The sequence below is a fragment of the Lissotriton vulgaris genome, chromosome 4_1 (assembly GCF_964263255.1).
Source record: "Lissotriton vulgaris chromosome 4_1, aLisVul1.2, whole genome shotgun sequence".
NCBI lineage: Eukaryota > Metazoa > Chordata > Amphibia > Caudata > Salamandridae > Lissotriton > Lissotriton vulgaris.
In genome coordinates, this window is record NC_141691.1 from 1,917,025,579 (window position 1) to 1,917,044,148 (window position 18,570).

Below are 18,570 nucleotides of genomic sequence, written 5' to 3' on the forward strand. Positions count from 1 at the left end.
GTAGATAAATCCAGATGGGTTCAAAAGTAAAGCAAAAATGAATAAAATGGGTCCAAAACTCCGCTCCTCTGCTGGCAATGGCAGGAGTGAATAAGCCTCGTCGCCAAAATTTGTAGAAATCCAAGGAAAAAGGTATAATTTAAAAGGTTTATTTCTCAGCAGAGCATAGGGTCTAAGTACAACAGCATCAGGATACAACTGACAATTCAGAGCAGAATGTTACATGAAGAAAGCTCTTTTAAGAACATGGAATACATTATGAAACACAACCAGTCGCATGCACTTAAAGGAGAAGGGGAGAAAAGAGGGAAGATTGGAATGTAACACATATCCCAAACCTGCATCTGACAGACTGATGTGTGTCACAACATACAGCCATCTAACAAAGACAATTAAGAAGGCAATTGGAAATAACTGGCAGATCCTCAATGTAGGGAACAGGACATTGTCGAAACCTCTCTTCGTTTTCAAAAAAAGCAAAAACATTTGAGAGATGGGTGTACACACTAGACCTTTGACGTGCAACAGGAAAGTGACCCCCCACTCCAGTGGTCCCTTCCGTCTATCACTGGACACTTTCCGTGTGGCTCATGTGGGGTCTATTCATACACACGTCCTAAAGGAGAGCTGGACATTAGTTTACGCACCCCGTGGTGGATCAACAAACACACTAACTGCTATACCGAGAGGTGGTATACCTTTTGAAATGCCAATGCAATCTTGTTTATGCTGGAGGTTCTCAATACCTCCATTACCTCCAACTCTGTCCCATCCACGTGGAAGTGTGCGTTGGTAAGGGCTTTGCTGAAAAAGCTGAACTTGGATTCTAACAATCTATCCAATTTCCGCCCTATCTCGCTGCTTCCGTGGATGAGTAAGTTGTTGGAGAGACATATTAACAAAACATTAGGGGACTATTTGGAGTCCAATAAACTTCTACAGGTCTCCCAAACAGGGTTTCGACCTCAGCATGGCACTGAGACCGCCCTCCTGGCAGTCACAGAGGCAGACAGAGCTATAATGGACCGAGGTGGAAAAACTGCTATTATACTTCTGGACCTCAGTGCTGCGTTCGACACTGTTAACCATGCCACACTATTACATCGTTTGAAGGGCATGGGGGTGTCGGGCGCGGCCCTGATGTGGCTGACCTCTTTTTTAGAGGAACGCTTTTTCCAGGTATTTGAAGGCGAGGTGGTATCATCAAAGCATCCGCTCAGCTGTGGGGTTCCACAGGGCTCCTCCCTGAGCCCCACATTATTCAATGTTTACATGCAGCCTAGAGAAGATAGTTCTCCCTTTTGGTGTGCGGATTGTCACCTATGCAGACGACACCCAACTTGTGGTCTCTTTGGACCACAAGGAGGGCTCGTCTAACACCTTGGGCCCGTGTTTAGAGGCTGTTGCTGGGTGGATGCAATTCTCCCACCTCAAACTCAACGGGGAGAAGACCGAGATTATGTTACTAGGTAACTCCTCTCCTACCTCCCTGATGTAGAACTGGCCTTCGTGTCTCGGCGCTCCCCCTCCCCCTAAAGACCAGATAAAGAGCTTAGGAATCTGGCTTGATAGAGCACTGGATTTCTCGGTCCAAGCTACTAAAACTGCCTCTGTATGTGTGGGGCTAATGAAAATGCTCAGGAAAGTGCTCCCCTTACTTCCATTCCAGACGAGAACGGTCATGGTACAGGCCCTGATACTCTCTCGCCTGGATTATGGAAATGTTTTATATCTAGGGGCCTCGGCAACAGTGACAAAAAAACTCCAAGTCACTCAAAACTGTGCCGCACGCCTATTGTTTAACATCCCTCGCTGGCAGTCAGCGAGAACTGCCCTAAAAGAGCTTCATTGGCTCCCAGTGGCTGCCAGAACACTGTTTAAGGCCATGTGCATTCTGCACAAATCTTTTCATCGAACCGGCCCGGCAGTGCTGTACCCCTTAGTGTTGCCTTATGCGCCGCCTAGAACCCTTCGTTCGGCTTCATTGCATTTGGCAACTAAGGCAAAAATTAAGAAAGCCCGTTGGGGTGGCCGTTCGTTCACTCACTCAGCGGCGAAGGCATGGAACTCCTTGCCTTTACCCCTCAGACAAAACGACAACCTGATGTCATTTAGGAGAGATTTAAAAACCTACCTGTTTTCAAAAGCGTACTAATTTTACCCTGTAGCCGGACACAGTAATCAGTCAACAGCGCTGCGAGGCCTCCGGGTGGTTATGCGCTATATAAGTGGAATTTTTCATTTCATTTCATTACATAGGCATGACCACGCTCAAGGTAAAGACTAGGATCACGGAACACCGAAGTTCCATCAGGTGTCACAAAACGAACACCAAACTGACTCGTTGCTTCCTTGAAAGAGGGTACACAGCCAATTACATTTTCTGGGTGGTCTTGGACAAACCCAATCATAATAACATCATGGGCCCACAAGAGAGGGTCCTATTCCAAAGGGAGCAATGATGGGTTTGTTGGCTCGAAAGTGACAGCAAGGGACTCAATGAGGAAATCCCTTGGACCACCATCTCTAGCTGAGAGACTAGGTGGTTATTGGGTATGTTCATGTTGGATTCATTGCTGACAGACGGTTCCGGTGACCCCTGGTGAGTGTACTTGTTAGCCAGCACCACCTTGGAGTCCATTTCGAGCGGCTCTGTCTCGTCTTATTTAGTTTTTTTGTGTTTTCCACCCCAGTCTGGTCATTAGATGCCTTTTTCCCCTTCCACGCAGATGTACCCAGGCTGATGCTGCACCTTTGACCCCTTTTGTTGAGATCACTCTCCGTGATTGCAACAGCACGTTTAGGGGCTCGCCCTCCATGTCCAGCTATCTGTCCGCCAGACCCCGGTGAGCCATTTCACCTCTTCCCCTTGGATTGCTCCAGCCCGGTTGTGCGCTGCACGCTGCCCCTCATGGGACACCCTGGTGCTGGCACGGGTGACAGGCTGACAAACCCTTGGCTGTTGTCCTGTCTCTTCCAAGACTTGGGCCTACACTTTGCTCTACTCGCACTCTCCATGGCCGACACTTGCTATCAGATTGCTCATACCGCTCTGTCTCTGGCCCACTCTTGCCATCACAGACTTGAGTTTATTTTTATTATTATTATTTTTATAATGGGAAATGCAATTTCACCATTGCGGACTACATTTCCCATGATGCCCTGATCACATGCCTGGAAATTACCATTCCATTCCTCCGGCACACGTATTTCAAGAGCGAGGAGAAGCGGCTCGCCACTCTCGCCGTACCTCTCATCAAGTTTGGGCACCAGCATCCATACTTGAGTACCACTCCAGCCTCACAGCCAGGTTCGCATCAGCTCATTTAGTTTTTTTTGTTTATAGATCCCACCAATTAACGGCACCTTTAGCTTTGCATGCTAGCCCTACTGACCCCACTAACAACCACCAGATAGTCACGAGCATACTCAGCAGTCGGCGAAGTCTCGCTGTAAAGCTTTTGCGTCAGCATACCCACCAGACCCCCTGGTCCGTCCGACTAAGAGCCAGAGGCAGTCTGCGCTGTTGTAATTGCACCGGTGTGAGACCAGCATTGCGCAATCACAGACTGTCGGGGTCCCGCTAGGGCGCACCCGATGACAGGGTTGAGCACCCCTACAGAGGCTTGTGGACCACTAAGTTACCTTGATGCCCCCTCTTGCATCAGCACAGTCCCACCCTGAGAGTTATGCCTCATTATGACTTGATACCCTCTTCCCGTGCCACACTAGCAATAGCAACTTCCATGAGAACCTGGGAATGCTAAATCACCCTTGAGATACCCATCCACCAAACCCCCTGAGTACTGCCCAGGGTCACGTTGGGAACACGCTGGACTACCACAGTCCAGAGTGTTCCCACTGTGACCGAGGGCATGCATGCTTGCTACATTCTTGCACATTTCTTTGGGGATCGGGCCCTGACAACCACACCTGGGCGTGCTCTCGTGTTCCGGAATTCTGAGGTGGTGACTCCCTTTAGGGGATGAGTGGTTTGTTCCTTTCAGCGGGGCACAATTGGTTGTAAAGGTCGTGCGTGGGCCACACACGAACACACTCATAAATTCACTGCTGGGACCAGAGGCTACTGGTGACTGAGTGACCATATGTTAGGCTAAGTGCCACACACTATCCAGCGATCATGTTTACATGTTGAGTATACTGCAGGATAGGAATGATGATGTATTGCCATGTCGATTGAACACATGACACATCACAAACATACAGTTCTAATTACATTTATATTGTATGCACCTACAGCTGGGCACCATGAGATGGTAACTGAGTTTGGAGAGTTCATGTGACTGTATTGCACAGTAGTAACGTTTATGAAAGATTGAAGCACGGGTGCTTATTGTTAATGGGTTGATGAGGACATGTATCTTTAATATGCCCATTTCTCCCACAGTTTCACAAATCCCTCTGAAATCAATCAACCAATCAAGGAATTTGTAAAGCGTGCTACTCACCCGTTAGGGTCTCAAGGCGCTGGGGGGGGGGGGGTCGCTAATGCTCGAACAGCCAGGTCTTGAGCTGCTTTCTGAAGGCGAGACGGTCCTGTGTCAGCCGGATGTGGGTGGGGAGGGAGTTTCATGTCTTGGCTGCCAGGTAGGAGAAGGATCTTCCTCCGGCGGTGGCTTTGCGAATACATGGGACGGTGGCCAGGGCGAGGCTGGCGGAGCGGAGCTGGCGGGTTGGCGTATAGAATGCGAGGCGGTTGTTGAAGTACTTCGGGCCCGCGTCGTGGAGAGCCTTGTGTGCGTGGCTGAGGAGTCGGAATGTGATTCTCTTGCTGACGGGGAGCCAGTGCAGATTTTTCAGATGGGCAGAGATGTGGCTGTGGCGGGGGATGTCCAGGATAAATCTTTCTGAGGCATTCTGTATGCGCTGTAGTCTTTTCTGGAGCTTGGCTGTGGTTCCGGCGTAGAGGGTGTTTCCGTAGTCTAGGCGGCTGGTGACAAGGGCCTGGGTGACCGTTTTCCTGGTTGCGGTGGGGTTCCATCAGAAGATTTTTGGGAGCATGCGCAGGGTTTTGAAACAGGACGATGAGACGGTGTTGACTTGCTTGGTCATCGTGAGGGAGGAGTCCAGGATGAAGCCCAGGTTGCGGGCGTGGTCTGTGGGTTTGGGGGCGGTGCCCAGGGCAGGTGGCCACCAGGAGTCATCCCAGGCGGAGGGCGATGGTCCGAGGATGAGGACTTCCGTCTTGTCTGAGCTCAGCTTCTGACGGCTGAGCTTCATCCATTCCGCGACGTCCTTCATTCCTTCCTGGAGGCTGGCTCTGGCGGTGGCCGGGTCGTTGGTGAGGGAGAGGATCAACTGTGTGTCGTCGGCGTAGGAGATGATGTTGAGGTTGTGTTTGCATGCGATGGCCGCGAGGGGGCTCATGTAGACGTTGAAGAGGGTGGGGCTGATCGAGGATCCCTGTGGGACGCTGCAGATGACTTCGGTAGCTGCGGAACGGGAAGGAAGAGGGACGTTGGAGAACGGGCCACACAGTTCCAGTGGTGGCTTGTATTCTTCTTTTATATTTCACTTTTTACCACTATTTGCAGAGTGACTGTTATTATAGGTCCTGACGATTGCCTGTTGGCAGAAACATGTATACCATATAAGACCAGGGTATATCTGTTGAAACCCTATTTCCTCTCGCATTTTAATCATGTTGCTGTACCCACCCAATAAACTTTCAGTGGATTCAAACAGACATCTTTCAATCACATTCTTGTTCTTTTGCACTCTGCCCTTCACTCACCCACTTTTCTACGCTCATCTTTTGAGAAAACACCTACGGTGTGAGGAGGGAGGCCATATGGTGAAGCATATCACCTAACAGTGAGTGAGAGTTTTTGTCCTGAGTGATCTCTTTCCCGTCACAGCAGCTGCAAGACAGCACCTGTCCTTTTTAAGACAAATAGCTCTATTCTCTTGTGCTCTCTCTCCCCCTTTTTTCTACTCCTAGCCAAAGTTCTTCTGTGTGACTTATAATGATTTGATGGATCAGAACTTTCTGGCCTTCATAGATCCCATTAGGTATTTGATTCTATTAGAACGAGCACATTTGGTTATTATACTGTTACACACTTTTTTAATGACTTGCAGATCAGATCTGATCAGATCAGATGTAAAAAGGAGTGAATGTGTCTCCTCCATTGACTATAACTGAACAACAGGTATGATTTCTGTTTGACATTTCTTTTGATTCCATATGTGCAGCAGTAACAGTTACAGATTCCTCAGTAGAAGAAAGAAGACATTGGTGGGTGTGAGTGTGGAAGATGGATACATCTAAATAGTCTGTGCTTATACATCTGCCATTTCTGAAGCCAAAGCTGTTTGGTCCACAGCTGGAGTGTCCAGTAAAATCTATCTGTTGGAAAGTAGGTTATTACTAGTGGTAATTATAAATCTACCGCTAGCAATAATACCACTGACACAATATAGGGCTCAGGATAGGCCTAGAAAAGTATTCCCATGCTCAACCCTTGGTAGCTTGGCTGCGAGCAGACAGGCTTAACTTCGAAGACAGGCACATAAAGCATATAAAAACACCAATTCAGTAAATAATTAAAATACAACCCAAATAAAAATCCAACACCAATATATATAAATAAGAAATATTTCAATCTTTAACATGACACCAAAACAAAAAAAATCCAATATAGGGAACATGAGATATAAATGTTTAAAGATTTAGCACTATATCGCACTTAGAAACCTATAGCTCCTATTGGGACATCCGACCATGCTAGACCGGGACAAAGTCAACATTTCAGGCGGACCACGATGGAGCCCTGCACGGCTATCCCTGGTGGTAGGTCTTGGTTAAAGTTTTTACCTTCAGACTTTTCTGGAGCTTTTCTTCCCCAGGTTCCTTGAAGCAATCAGCCACTCTGGATTTGGTGAGAGTTCACCGGCTTGCCTTGCGACGAGTTCCCAGTCAAACTTATGGAAATCAGACCTCGGAGCTTTCCAGGGGAATGAACCTGGGATCCGGGCCGGCTTGCAGTTGAAGGTGGGTGGCTTGAATCTCACGGTTGGTCCCAGTCACCTCTCCTACTGTAGTGTAGTTCCTATATTCCCAATAGGGTCTGCGCATTGGAATAATATATCCTATAGATTAGAAGTAGGACTGAGGTCGACTAGGTCTCTACCGAATATATTAAACTTAAATAGTGAGTGCCAGCTAGCTCAGAGGTCACTAGAAACTTTCTCGAATTCACAAGATGGGATTAGTTCCTGACAACCGCACAAACATGACAACTTTGTTTCCCAAGAAAAAGAAATGTATCTCTAGAGTTGCGGAAACAATGTTTAAGTATTTCACTCAGTCATTCGTGCATGCTTCGTTTCAACAGAGGTGCAGAGAAATAGAGAGACTGGCGTTTTTAATAAAAGGGTTTATTGAACAGTCTTTCTCATGCAAAAGAAATGAACTGCTACAATCGTAATGCAGGCTGTAAAGTATAATGCGTACAGCGAGAACAATATTATGAAATAATACTGTAAGAGCATTTTATGGTTTCTAAGCCATATCAAAATACATACATAAATAATATTGACTAAAAATACTCAACTGGTGCTTCTAAATACGCTTACCCCAATGTACCTAACCTAAGTCTAGTACGCGGGAAGAAGTAAGTATTGTGTAGCATAGGTTTAGTTGTTTTTGCCAAGAATCTATCCAAGATTTCTCCTAGGTTCTAATCGGCTCCATACTTTAGTTTAAAATGAAGGAGGTCTGGTATCTCTGTCTTGGCACTCGATTTCCCAACACCCCGCAAGGGGAGCTTGGAAACACTGGAGCTGGATTCTCAGCGACAGAAAGGACAGCTTCTCGATCAGTGCATCAGCTGGAGGGTCGACTTCCTTCGGCACTTGCTGTAGCGAGCTACGTCGGGCAAGTAGATAGTCGAACTGCTCCGAATCACTGTGTCTTGCTAGAGCAAGTGATGGCATATTTATACCTTGAAGGTGTCTAGTTTGACATAAAGTCTGGCATGATAACGTCAGGAAAGAACTCCTAGGGAATAGTAGTTCTTTGCAAAGTACATGAGTTCTAGGACAAATAAATATTCAAGCAAGGAGAATTTCCGTAACTGCTTAAGCCGATTTTCCTAGAAATCGTTGCTTTATACGGGTGGAAGTAGCCATGCCTGTATTTGGTGTGCATGGGCTATGTCTAAATAAGGGCTTGATTTCTATGCCTATATTAGGGCATGAGTCTGGAAAATTCACTCTGAGCCTAAAACGTCACACAACACCCACTCCACTTTATTATGTACGACATTACTAAGTTTCTAAACACATTAAAACATATCTAAACGTGATGTGTTAAAACCCCACTCAAAAATACATAAAAATGCATTCGAAATGGTTGGTACATGAAAAGAGCATTTGTGCTGTACACAATATTATTATTTTTTTTCCAATAAAGTATATCATGGCATTCCTTATAATTAATTACGGATTAAACATGCAATATAATGCATCAGACAATAAAAAGATAAAGCCAACACCAAAAGAGAAAAGAAGAAGCAAGGGAGAAAATACAAAGAATTATATAACGACACAAACCCCCATATCCCATGGGGGTTGGTCAGTCATCCTATCAAATCTTTATAGAAAGTTCCTATTTTCAATTGTTCAACGATTGCACAAAGGGGACCCATATGTTTAGGCCTTTCTCTCGTCTCTTCTTCCCCCCTCTTGAAAACACAGCTGGTTCTAATTTATGGAGAGCTAAGATTCTTGCTCTGGACTAATCCATTCCGATGTAATACAAAGTCGTATTAGCGACATTATTATACATAGTAAGGCAGTCTTCTTTTATTATTCTTATTTATTCTATTTGTATAGCGCATTATCACCCATAGGTCTCTAAGCGCTGTAACAGGAGACACTGACCATGACAGAAACAGGCGACTAATTTATAGCACATCCCATGTCTCTTGGAAGAGCACCGTTTTTAACATCCGGCGAAACGGTAGTAGATTAGGTTCCTTCCGAAGGCAGTATGGCAGTTTATTCCAGACTGCTGGGAGTACAGTTGAAAAAGCACGTCCACCCAAAGTGGACAGATGGAAACGTGGGCTGACCAGCAGAATATCCTCGGATGAGCGCAGTGTCCTCCTAAGGGTATACCGCAACAGTCTGGCCTTGATGTAACTAGGCGCATTGCCGTACACCGCCTTATGCGTAATGCATAGGCCTTTAAACATTACCCTCTGCTTGATAGGAAGCCAATGTAATTGGCGCAAGAGCGGCGTGGCATGCGTGCTCCTAGATTTTTTTTTAAATCAATCTAGCAGCATCATTCATGACTATTTGCAGTCTTGAAAGTAGCTGCTGTGGTAGCCCAACATAAAGGGCATTACCATAAACCAGCCGTCCAAGGATTATAGCAGACACCACACTCCTTAAGGTAGAGGAGGACAGCAGTTGGGAACTTTTCCGCAACTGTCTGAGCAGGCCCACGCAAGTTCTCACCACAGACGACACTTGCTTCTTCATCGACAGACTGCCATCAATATGGATTCCCAGACTTTTCACTGAGGCTGCCGGTACTGGAGTCCTACCCAACTCCTTGGGCCAGAAACAATTGTTCCAAGGGTTGCCTGAGATGGTGATAGGCAACACTTCAGTTTTGTCTGGATTAATCTTCAAGGAGTTGGTGGACATCCAGTTGATAGTGAACTTTAAGATGTTATGCAGCTTAGCTTGTGCTCCTGGCGAGTCCTCTATTTGGATGATAATCTGTGTATCATCAGCGTAGATATATGTCTGGCAATCCATCTGATTAAGAGCAGAAATCAGTGGCTGCAAATAGATGTTAAAAAGGAGTGGCGAAAGGGCAAAGCCTTGCGGGACTTCACAGGTAATGGCCGCTGCTGTAGATACTAGGTCTGACAACTGCACCCTCTGCGATCTTCCCTGCAGGAATGAGGTAAGCCAGCCTAGTGCGGTCCCCCCGATGCCCAGATCTCTCAGGCGCTTCAACAGTTGATTATGACACACCGTGTCAAAAGCGGCCGAGAGATCAAGGAGCACCAGGGCCCCGGGAATCTTCTTATCAGCTCTGCATCTTAATTCATCCAAAATGGACAACATCACCAGCTCCGTGCTGTGATGACTCTGGAAGCCAGCCTGATTATGTTCTCACAGATCGTTTGTCTCCAGATGTTTCGAGAGATGAGTCAGCACATGCTGTTCTACCACTTTAGCTAGAAAGGGTAGTTGGTATATGGGCCTGAAGTTCTTAAAATTTTTGACATCCGCCCCTGGCTTCTTGAGTAATGGAATCAACCGGGCCTCTTTAAAGGAGGTCGGAATCCTGTCCCGTCTCCAAAGATCTATTTAGGAGTGCAAGGACATCCTCTTCAATCCCTGGCATAGCCATCTTAAAAACACTGGGAGGGCAAGTATCCGCCCGGGAACCTGACTTCACTCTCTCCACCAAGCCAGCTAACCTCTCCTTTGTGATCAAAGGTATTGAATTAAGGGGGTGGCGAACCTCTGGGAGACTGGCCCACTTTGGAGTGGACAATCAAAGATGGGGGTGCGAGCTATTTCAATCAGGAGATCTTCAATTTTATTCGTAAAGAAATCCTGAAAGTTCTGGCAATCCTCCTGCGAGAACTCAGGCTTCTGCTCTTCATTAATCCTCAGTTCCGTGAATATCTTAAAGATTTCTTTCTGGGGATCACGAGCTGTCGCAATTCTGGTCTCAAAAAACTCCGCTTTACGGGCCAGAATAGCCTTTTTATAAAGCGCGAGCTCCTGCACGTATAAACTCTGTGCGTTTGAGTTATAGTCCCTCCGCCAGGCTCTCTCAGCTTTCCGTAGGATCTGCTTTCTAATTCTCAGGGTCTCGTTAAACCAAGGTGCTCCCGCCCCTTTGTCCATCCATTAACCTTTTTCAACGGCGCAACCACGTCAATGGCTTTCTCTAATTTTCCAAATAGCTTTTGACTACCCACCTCGATATTCTCACAGATTGTATTGGATGCAGTGGAATATAGTAGAAGATCAACCAATTCCTCCTCCTTTACAGTATTCCATCTCCTCACCGATTTCCACTCCGTTTTAGGTTTACCTCCACAGCCATGCGCTATTCGCTGGCCCCTGATAAAATAGTGGTCGGACCATAGACACGAAATAATAACAACCTGACTTGGGGCTGGGTCCGTCGACCATACCAAATCTAAGGTATGGCCTTAGATAAGGTATGGCCAAATCATGCGTAGGGCCTGTCACCAACTGGGCCATGCCTAAGGCCGTTAATGCCTCTTCTAGATGGTGAGCCTGCCCTACTTTAGGAGATATCTCCCAATGGAAATTAAAATCTCCCATCACCATCAAATTCCTGTACCTGGTTCTGAGGTTGTGGGCTACCTCCACAAAGAGATCCATAAACTTTGGTTTAGTCTAAGGAGGACGGTACATGACTAAGCAATGAGTGCCCATTTCAAACTTCACACCCAGGACATCTGCTCCCCCAATATTTTTGGCACAAACTCTTTCCGCCCTCCAGCGACTATTATAGAGGAGAGCAACACCACCTCCTCTCTTTGTATCCGCACGGTTATGGCAGATCACCAGAAAGCCCAAGGGGAGTGAGGCCACCACATCTGGGGTAGAAGATTCCTCAAGCCTCGTTTCCGTGACCCCAAGGATATCCATCTCCCCATCCTGTAATAGCGAGAAAATCTCCAAGTTGTGCTTCTGTAGGGATCGAGTGTTTAAGAGGCCATACTTCACAGTCATATCTACACTCCTCTTCCCCTTTCTTCCCCGTACCCGCAAAGATTTGAGCAGCCCTTCCTGACCTAACAAATTCAGGCATTCCTGGCTAAGCCCCATATCTCCAGAGCGAAGTTTCAATAGTGCAGCTCTACTGTACCTTAACATTTGGCCAGGGGTAGTGGCCCCGGGTCCCGGTTGGTCGTGGATGGGCGTAGATGGGCTCGCCTCTGGCGAGCCTCCGGTGCACCCACGGTGCACCCACGGGGCACCCGCGGCGCGCTCGCGCTGCCCGCTAACATATGGCAGGCTTAAATAGGCGTCCTACGTGTCCGCCGTACAGCTAGAATGCTGGCCCAAGATGGCGCCCACAGACGCCCGACTATCCCCAAGATGGCGGTCAGGGATGATCGTAACTATGGGAGGAGATCCGCTAAACAGCAGTGCGGAAACAATTACAGTGCAGGTAAGCGGGCATCCTAAACTAAAAGATTGTCAGTGAGACCGCTGTCCCACCAAACTTATTAAAAATGATTCCCTAAAAGCAAAATGCCTCGCTATGGAGCTAAGCAATGCGCTATTCCTCGTAGCCTTATCCTTTATAATTGCAGTGTTACCTGATACGGGACCAGCCCGCAACTGAAGGCGTCTTAAATAGGCGTCCTACGTGTCCGCCGTACAGCTAGAATGCTGCCCCAAGATGGCACCCACAGACGTCCCAACTATCCCCAAGATGGCGGTCAGGGATGATCGTAACTATGGGAGGAGATCCGCTAAACAGCGGTGCGGTAACAATTACAGTGCAGGTAAGCAGGCATCCTAAACTAAAAGATTGTCAGTGAGACCACTATCCCACCAAACTTATTAAAAATTATTCCCTAAAAACAAAATGCCTCGCTAGGGAGCTAAGCAATGCACTATTCCTCGTAGCCTTATCCTTTATAATTGCAGTGTTACCAGATACAGTCATATGAGAAGTTCTATCCAACACACAGTCCATTTCAAAACCAGTTATCACTAATTCGGGAGAGAGAACCAAAGGAATGTTAAGACAGACGTTAATAAATGATTCAACATCCTGAAGAAAAAGGGCCAGTTTGAAGCAAGAAAAGAACATGTGTACATCATTTGCAGCTATTGTACCACACCTCGGGCATCCCTGACCACTGCTGCCTCCCCATTTAGATGTTTTGGCCGGGGTGTAGTATAGATCTAGTAGAGCCATATAACTTTGAGAGCGAAGGCTCCCAGAGATTAACACTGAGTTGGATAGCTCTAATGCAGCACAAATATCTATGCCCGTTGTGCCAAACTTACTATCCAGCTTAGTGTTCTGAAGCAGAGGATCATCTGGACGGCCTAGTATTCAATTTTGATATAAAGACCCGATAGGCGCCTTTCTCATTATCAGCTTCATAAGTGGATTTTTTGCAAATGCAATAGGATCATTACTAAGACGCCTATCAAGAAAGCTTTGTATCTGTAGATACTTAAAAAACTCATGTGTCCCTAGAGCAAACTTATCTTTTAAAAATTCAAAAGAGACTAAATCACCTTCATAAAATAAGTCCCCAAGCGTCGAAATACCGTGCAATCTCCACCTAATTGTGATCTGGTCTTGGAAGATGGAAGGTAGTAACCTAGCAGCTGACAACGGTGTGTAATAATTAATGCTAGGGATGGCCCATTTATGACGTACCTTCCTCCAGACCGAATACATTGCTAATATGACCTTGAATTTGTTTTTTTTATAGTAACTAGACTCCAAAACCGACAACAGACTCCCCCCGGCCTCCTCACCCAGATCAATCTAAAAAATAGAGGGCCTGCAGGCTGGTGGGGGGCCAGCTTTCTCCCCAAATATGGGTAAGGCAAAATGTTGGGGTAAGGCTGCCCAGTTGTAGATACCAAGTTAGGAACTGACCAGCCACCCTTATCCAGAGGCAGCTGCATCCATTTTGCTGCCCGTCGTGGTTGCCGATAATCCCACAAAAATCTATTACAACATCTTGACACCAGTGCAAGACTAGTCTGAGCAAATTCCAGCGGGATAGTCCTAAAGACGTAAACAAATTTTGGTAAGATCAACATCTTGAGTACGTTCCTCCTACCAAATATAGATAGATGTAGGTTATCCAGCCTGCACAAAGTAGAATTAACCATATTAATGATCGGCTGAATATTAATTTCAGCAAGATTTTCGACTGCCGCTGTAATTATGATACCCAGATAGATTGCACTTTGTACGACTGGTGCGTTATTGCCGTAGATTAAATGACCTGTGTTTTTTTAACGTTAATTTTATAGCCGGAAAAATGACCAAATGAATTAGCCAAGTTCTTGATGGCTGCGAATGATGTCGCCACATCACTGGATAGAACAAGAATATCATCGGCGTACGCTAGGACTTTAAATTTGTACGTGTTGATCTTAACTGGTGATATATTTAATGAGAGCTCTAATTTATTTATAAACGGATCTATGTAGAGCGCGAATAGCAGGGGCGAACAGGGGCAACCCTGCCTGGTGCCCCTGCTAATGGCAAATGGTCTTGAAAGCATCCCTGATATAGATAGGGTTGCGTGGGGGGCAATGTAGAGTGACTGTAGAGCCTGTATAAACTTGGAACAAAACCCCTCCCACTGCAGGACCTTCCACAAGTACCCCCAGGCGACCCTGTCAAACTCCTTTTCGGCATCCAACAGGATCGCACCGAGGGGGGATTTTGAAACTTGAGCCCAGTCCAACAGGGCTATCACACGCCAAACATGGTCCGCCGTATCCCTGCATGGGATGAAGCCATGCCGGCGAATTGATACTAGAGTAGATATTACTGAAGCAAGTCTGGTTGCAAGAATTTTAGAGAAGATTTTGCTATCAGTGTTGATAAGCGATATCGGGCGAAAAGAAGCGGGATCGAGCTCTGGCTTACCTTTTTTTTTAAACAAAATAATTGTTGTGTGACCATGAATCTGGAATAATACCAAGTTGAGCGTCCCTAAGAGTTGTTATAAGATCTTCTCGAATCTCTGACCGAAATACAGAATAAAATTCTAAAGGGGTCAAATCCGGGCCGGCCGCCTTGCCCTTAGCCAGAGTATTTAATGCTAGTTCAATTTCATCCCACTCTATAGGTGCGGCAAGAACGGCATTCTGACGGTCTGAGATCTTTGCAGTGTTAACCCTTTCAATAAAGACTCCAAAATCATGAGGTATATTAACTTCAGAAACTTCCTCTGTATATAAAGATTGGTAAAAGTCAGAAAAAACCTTCATAACCCCTTCCGGAGTATCCTGAGTGAAACCCTGGGGATCCTGAATCTTGATAATACGGTTAGCCAGGCTACATTGCTGGAGTCGCTTCGCAAGAACCCTGCCAGATTTTTCACCAAATTCAAACATTGAAGAGCAAAACTGTAGATACTTAGCGGCAAGATCATGGCCAAGGAACTCAAGCAAGGAGGCTTTAGTACATGCGACTTGTATTTGGACTTGGGCTATATCGCCACCGTTCTTGATTACTGTTATAAGCTGCACGGGACAATTCCTTAATCCGCGCATTAGTTTGTTCCTGAATTCGCTTTTGACGTGAAAATGAAAAGCTTTTAGTCTCTCCGCGAATTGCCGCCTTCAGTGAATCCCATACAATATTTCTAGATGCGGTGCATCTGTTTATATTCAAGAATTCCAAAAGCCATGGTCTCATGTGATCTAAATATGTGTATTCTAGAAGCAATTTTCTCTCGAAAGTCCAGAGTCTGGGAATTTTTATAGTCTGGCTCAGGATACAATCAATAATCAGTGGGTTATGGTCTGAAATAATTCTAGGGGAGACTGAAATAGTGGTAGTATCTGCGATTTGGTCTGAAACAAAACAATAATCTAGACGGACCATTTTTTTATGGGGGGCAGAAAAATATGTAAAGCCGTCAAGATTCTTACAATGATGAAACCAAAGATCAATCATATAATGTTCTTGAGTCAGAGCCTGAAGTGCCCTAAAAATCTTGGGTTTCTGGCCTGCATATTTCTCCCCTCCCAACAGATCAAACTTGGCTAGTAGATTAATATTAAAATCACCGCAGAAACAGATAGGCTGAGGCCATAAAGCCAAATCAGCATTCAGATAGTCTAAAATTGCTAGGTTGTCATTATATACGGTACAAATTGTTAAAGGTTTACCATTAATCAAACGCTCTGCAATAACCCATCCCCCAGCAGCATCCTGACTGGTTCTCACACACGATCCGAGCCCTCGTTAGATTAATGTGGCCACCCCCCTTATCATTGAGGTCTGACGGAAACAGGCTATTAGGTTAAACCCCGGGACTTTTAGATAATCTCTGTTAGTCCAGGGAACATGGGTTTCCTGTAGGCACAGAACCTCAAGATGAAGGGCCTGAATCACACGTGAAAATAAAGCCCGCTTCCTCCCATTATTCAGGCCACAAACATTCCATCAAGCTAACCGTACTCTACCTGATGCCATTAGGATTTTTATGGAACATCATCTGAGTTATAACAATTCTTAACATAAGACCAAAGAAGCCATGATAGAAAGAAATCTTTTAAGCTGTTTTTTTAATGCACCCCCCACCCACCCCCACCGCCCCACCCCAGCAAGCAACCCACCCCCGCCCACTCCCCCTACCACCCATGAGCTAGGAGACAGGACCTAAGTCCTAGTGATGGAAGAGCTGGTATGAGCAGGACCCCCCTGAGAGTCGCTGCCAACTATAAAACTAAAGAAAAAACAACAGCGAGCGCACTATGGGATAAGCCCCCAGAGATGAAGAAAGAGAGCATACTAAGTCATGCAAGCAAACAAAAGAAAAAAGACATCCCTTAAGAGAGCATCCCCCCAATTAGTCGAAGGTGAGAAAGGATCAAACATATACGAGTGAACTCAGGCAGGTACATGGCATTAAATAGGTTTACAATGTGTCCAGGAATGCTGTTGCCTGAATTTCTGATTCAAAAAATTTAGTCTGACCTTGCTGAATAATTTTTAGCTTAGACGGAAAAAGCAAAAAAACCTGTGCCCCCTTGGCCTGAAGTGGGGCTATCAACTGACGGAGGAGCCACCTCCGTTCAACCATGACCGGCCAAAAATCTGGCCTAACAAAAAACTGACAGCCTTTTCCTGCTCTTTGCCTGTCAGGCCTGGCTAGATCATAGATCCTTTCTCTGGCAAAAAAATTGTGCAAGCATATCATAATAGCACAGGGTTTATTGTTAGTTTGGCCCGAGCGATATTGTTTAAGTTTGAAGGGAAAACGGTGGGCACGCTGAATCTCTACCTGCCAGTCCCATTCCTTGACCTCTGGAATTGCCTCTGTAAACAGTTCGGCCATGAACTGGCGAATATCTGGCCCCTCTGTTCCCTAGGGGATCCCCAGAATTCGCAAGTTGTGTCTACGTGTGCGATTTTCCATATCAACAAGTTTTCCTTGAATGTCGAACCGCTGAGATTGAATTGCGTCTATTGTGGATTTTTGGGTCACTAAATCGTCCTCCAAGGTAGAAATTTGAGTTCCATTCTCTGTCACCCTGGATGCAATATCCTTGCAGGTTTTTATTATTCTGCGCAGCAAGTTTTGGACTCTGCGGCAAGCTCCCTGGGCGCGGGCACTTTCTTGATGGGTTTCCTCCCGGTGGGCCATAATCGTTTGATAAATTATGGCCAGTGTCATTTCGCCTGGGGTTAAACCAGAATTGGATTCCTGAACATTAGGAGCTGAGTCATTAAATGCGCCTTGTACATTGGATTTAGTAGAGAATGAGTAGTCCCAGGCTAGGGAGCCAATACCTGCCCCAGGGTCTTGGGGTACCTTTCGGACTATTGGTGGCCCGTTAGAGATGGCCGCCGAGCTCAGAGCCTTATTTGTGCGCCAGTCCCCTGACTCACTACCATCATCATCAGTCCAATCTTTATCCAGCCCCTCATCATCTTCACCAGAAGAGCCCGTATGCTCCGAGAGGGAAAAGAAGTTATCTCAATCATTGTCAGCCTCGGGGTTTGGTAAAACAGCTAGTTGAGGGGGAGGGAGGGCTACTGGTGGTATGCTAGATGCTGGTTCACTAGGGACTACATCTCCCAGAATCCTTCTGAGTTGTGGGTCCAAAGTAAGAGAGGGATCCAAAAGCTGAGTGCTCCAAATAGCATTTTCTAACACCACCCCCTCCTCCTCGTCCTGTACTGGAGCTGACATTGTATGGGCCCCACTACCAGAGTCGATTGGCACTAAAACTGTGGTTACTGGTAAAGAAATCAGATTTGTCTTATCAGACACAGGCACTGTTGCAGCCGTAGATGTACTAGAAGAGCTCTCTGTGACCGGGCTCTATGAGGGCTTTTCGGTACTGGGATTGATCTGAGGTTTGAAGAAAGTCTGTACCGGGGCTGGAAGAGTTTTCCCCGTCTTTGCGATATTCTTTCCTGTTACAGCCTCCACGCGGCTCCCCTTAGGCTTTTCTCTTAACGGTGGCATTGTTTGAGCCGGAGGGGAAAATGACAGCTAATCTGGGGGAGAAGCGCTAGGACCAGCTCACACGGCCAGAATGCTGGCCGCCATCTTGCCTCGATTTAGCTGCTTCTCAAAAAGAAAAACTATGCGAGAAGCAGGCGCTGTACACATTTTAAAAGCAAAGTTTCATTCAAAGCATATAGTATGACATTGGAAACGCTATCCGAATGAATCACGAAAATATATTTATGAAATGGCTCTTAAATACAGAAGAAAAAGTCGAGACCATATCATGGCAGATTATATAAAAACTGTTTGATTATGGACAAGGTCAAATATTGTCTCTTGAAAGATTTTCAAT

At 46.1% G+C, this 18,570-nt stretch overlaps 1 protein-coding gene across 1 annotated transcript in view; it reads left to right on the forward strand.

The window, feature by feature from the left end:
• The first annotated feature begins 216 nt into the window (after window positions 1-216).
• LOC147724714 (uncharacterized) overlaps window positions 217-18,570 on the forward strand; it is a 37,844-nt gene continuing 19,490 nt past the window's right edge. Inside the window, exon 1 of the mRNA XM_086918098.1 lies at window positions 217-320. Within this exon, the coding sequence (XP_086774224.1) occupies window positions 217-320 (104 nt within the window). The remainder of the gene's footprint in view (window positions 321-18,570) is intronic.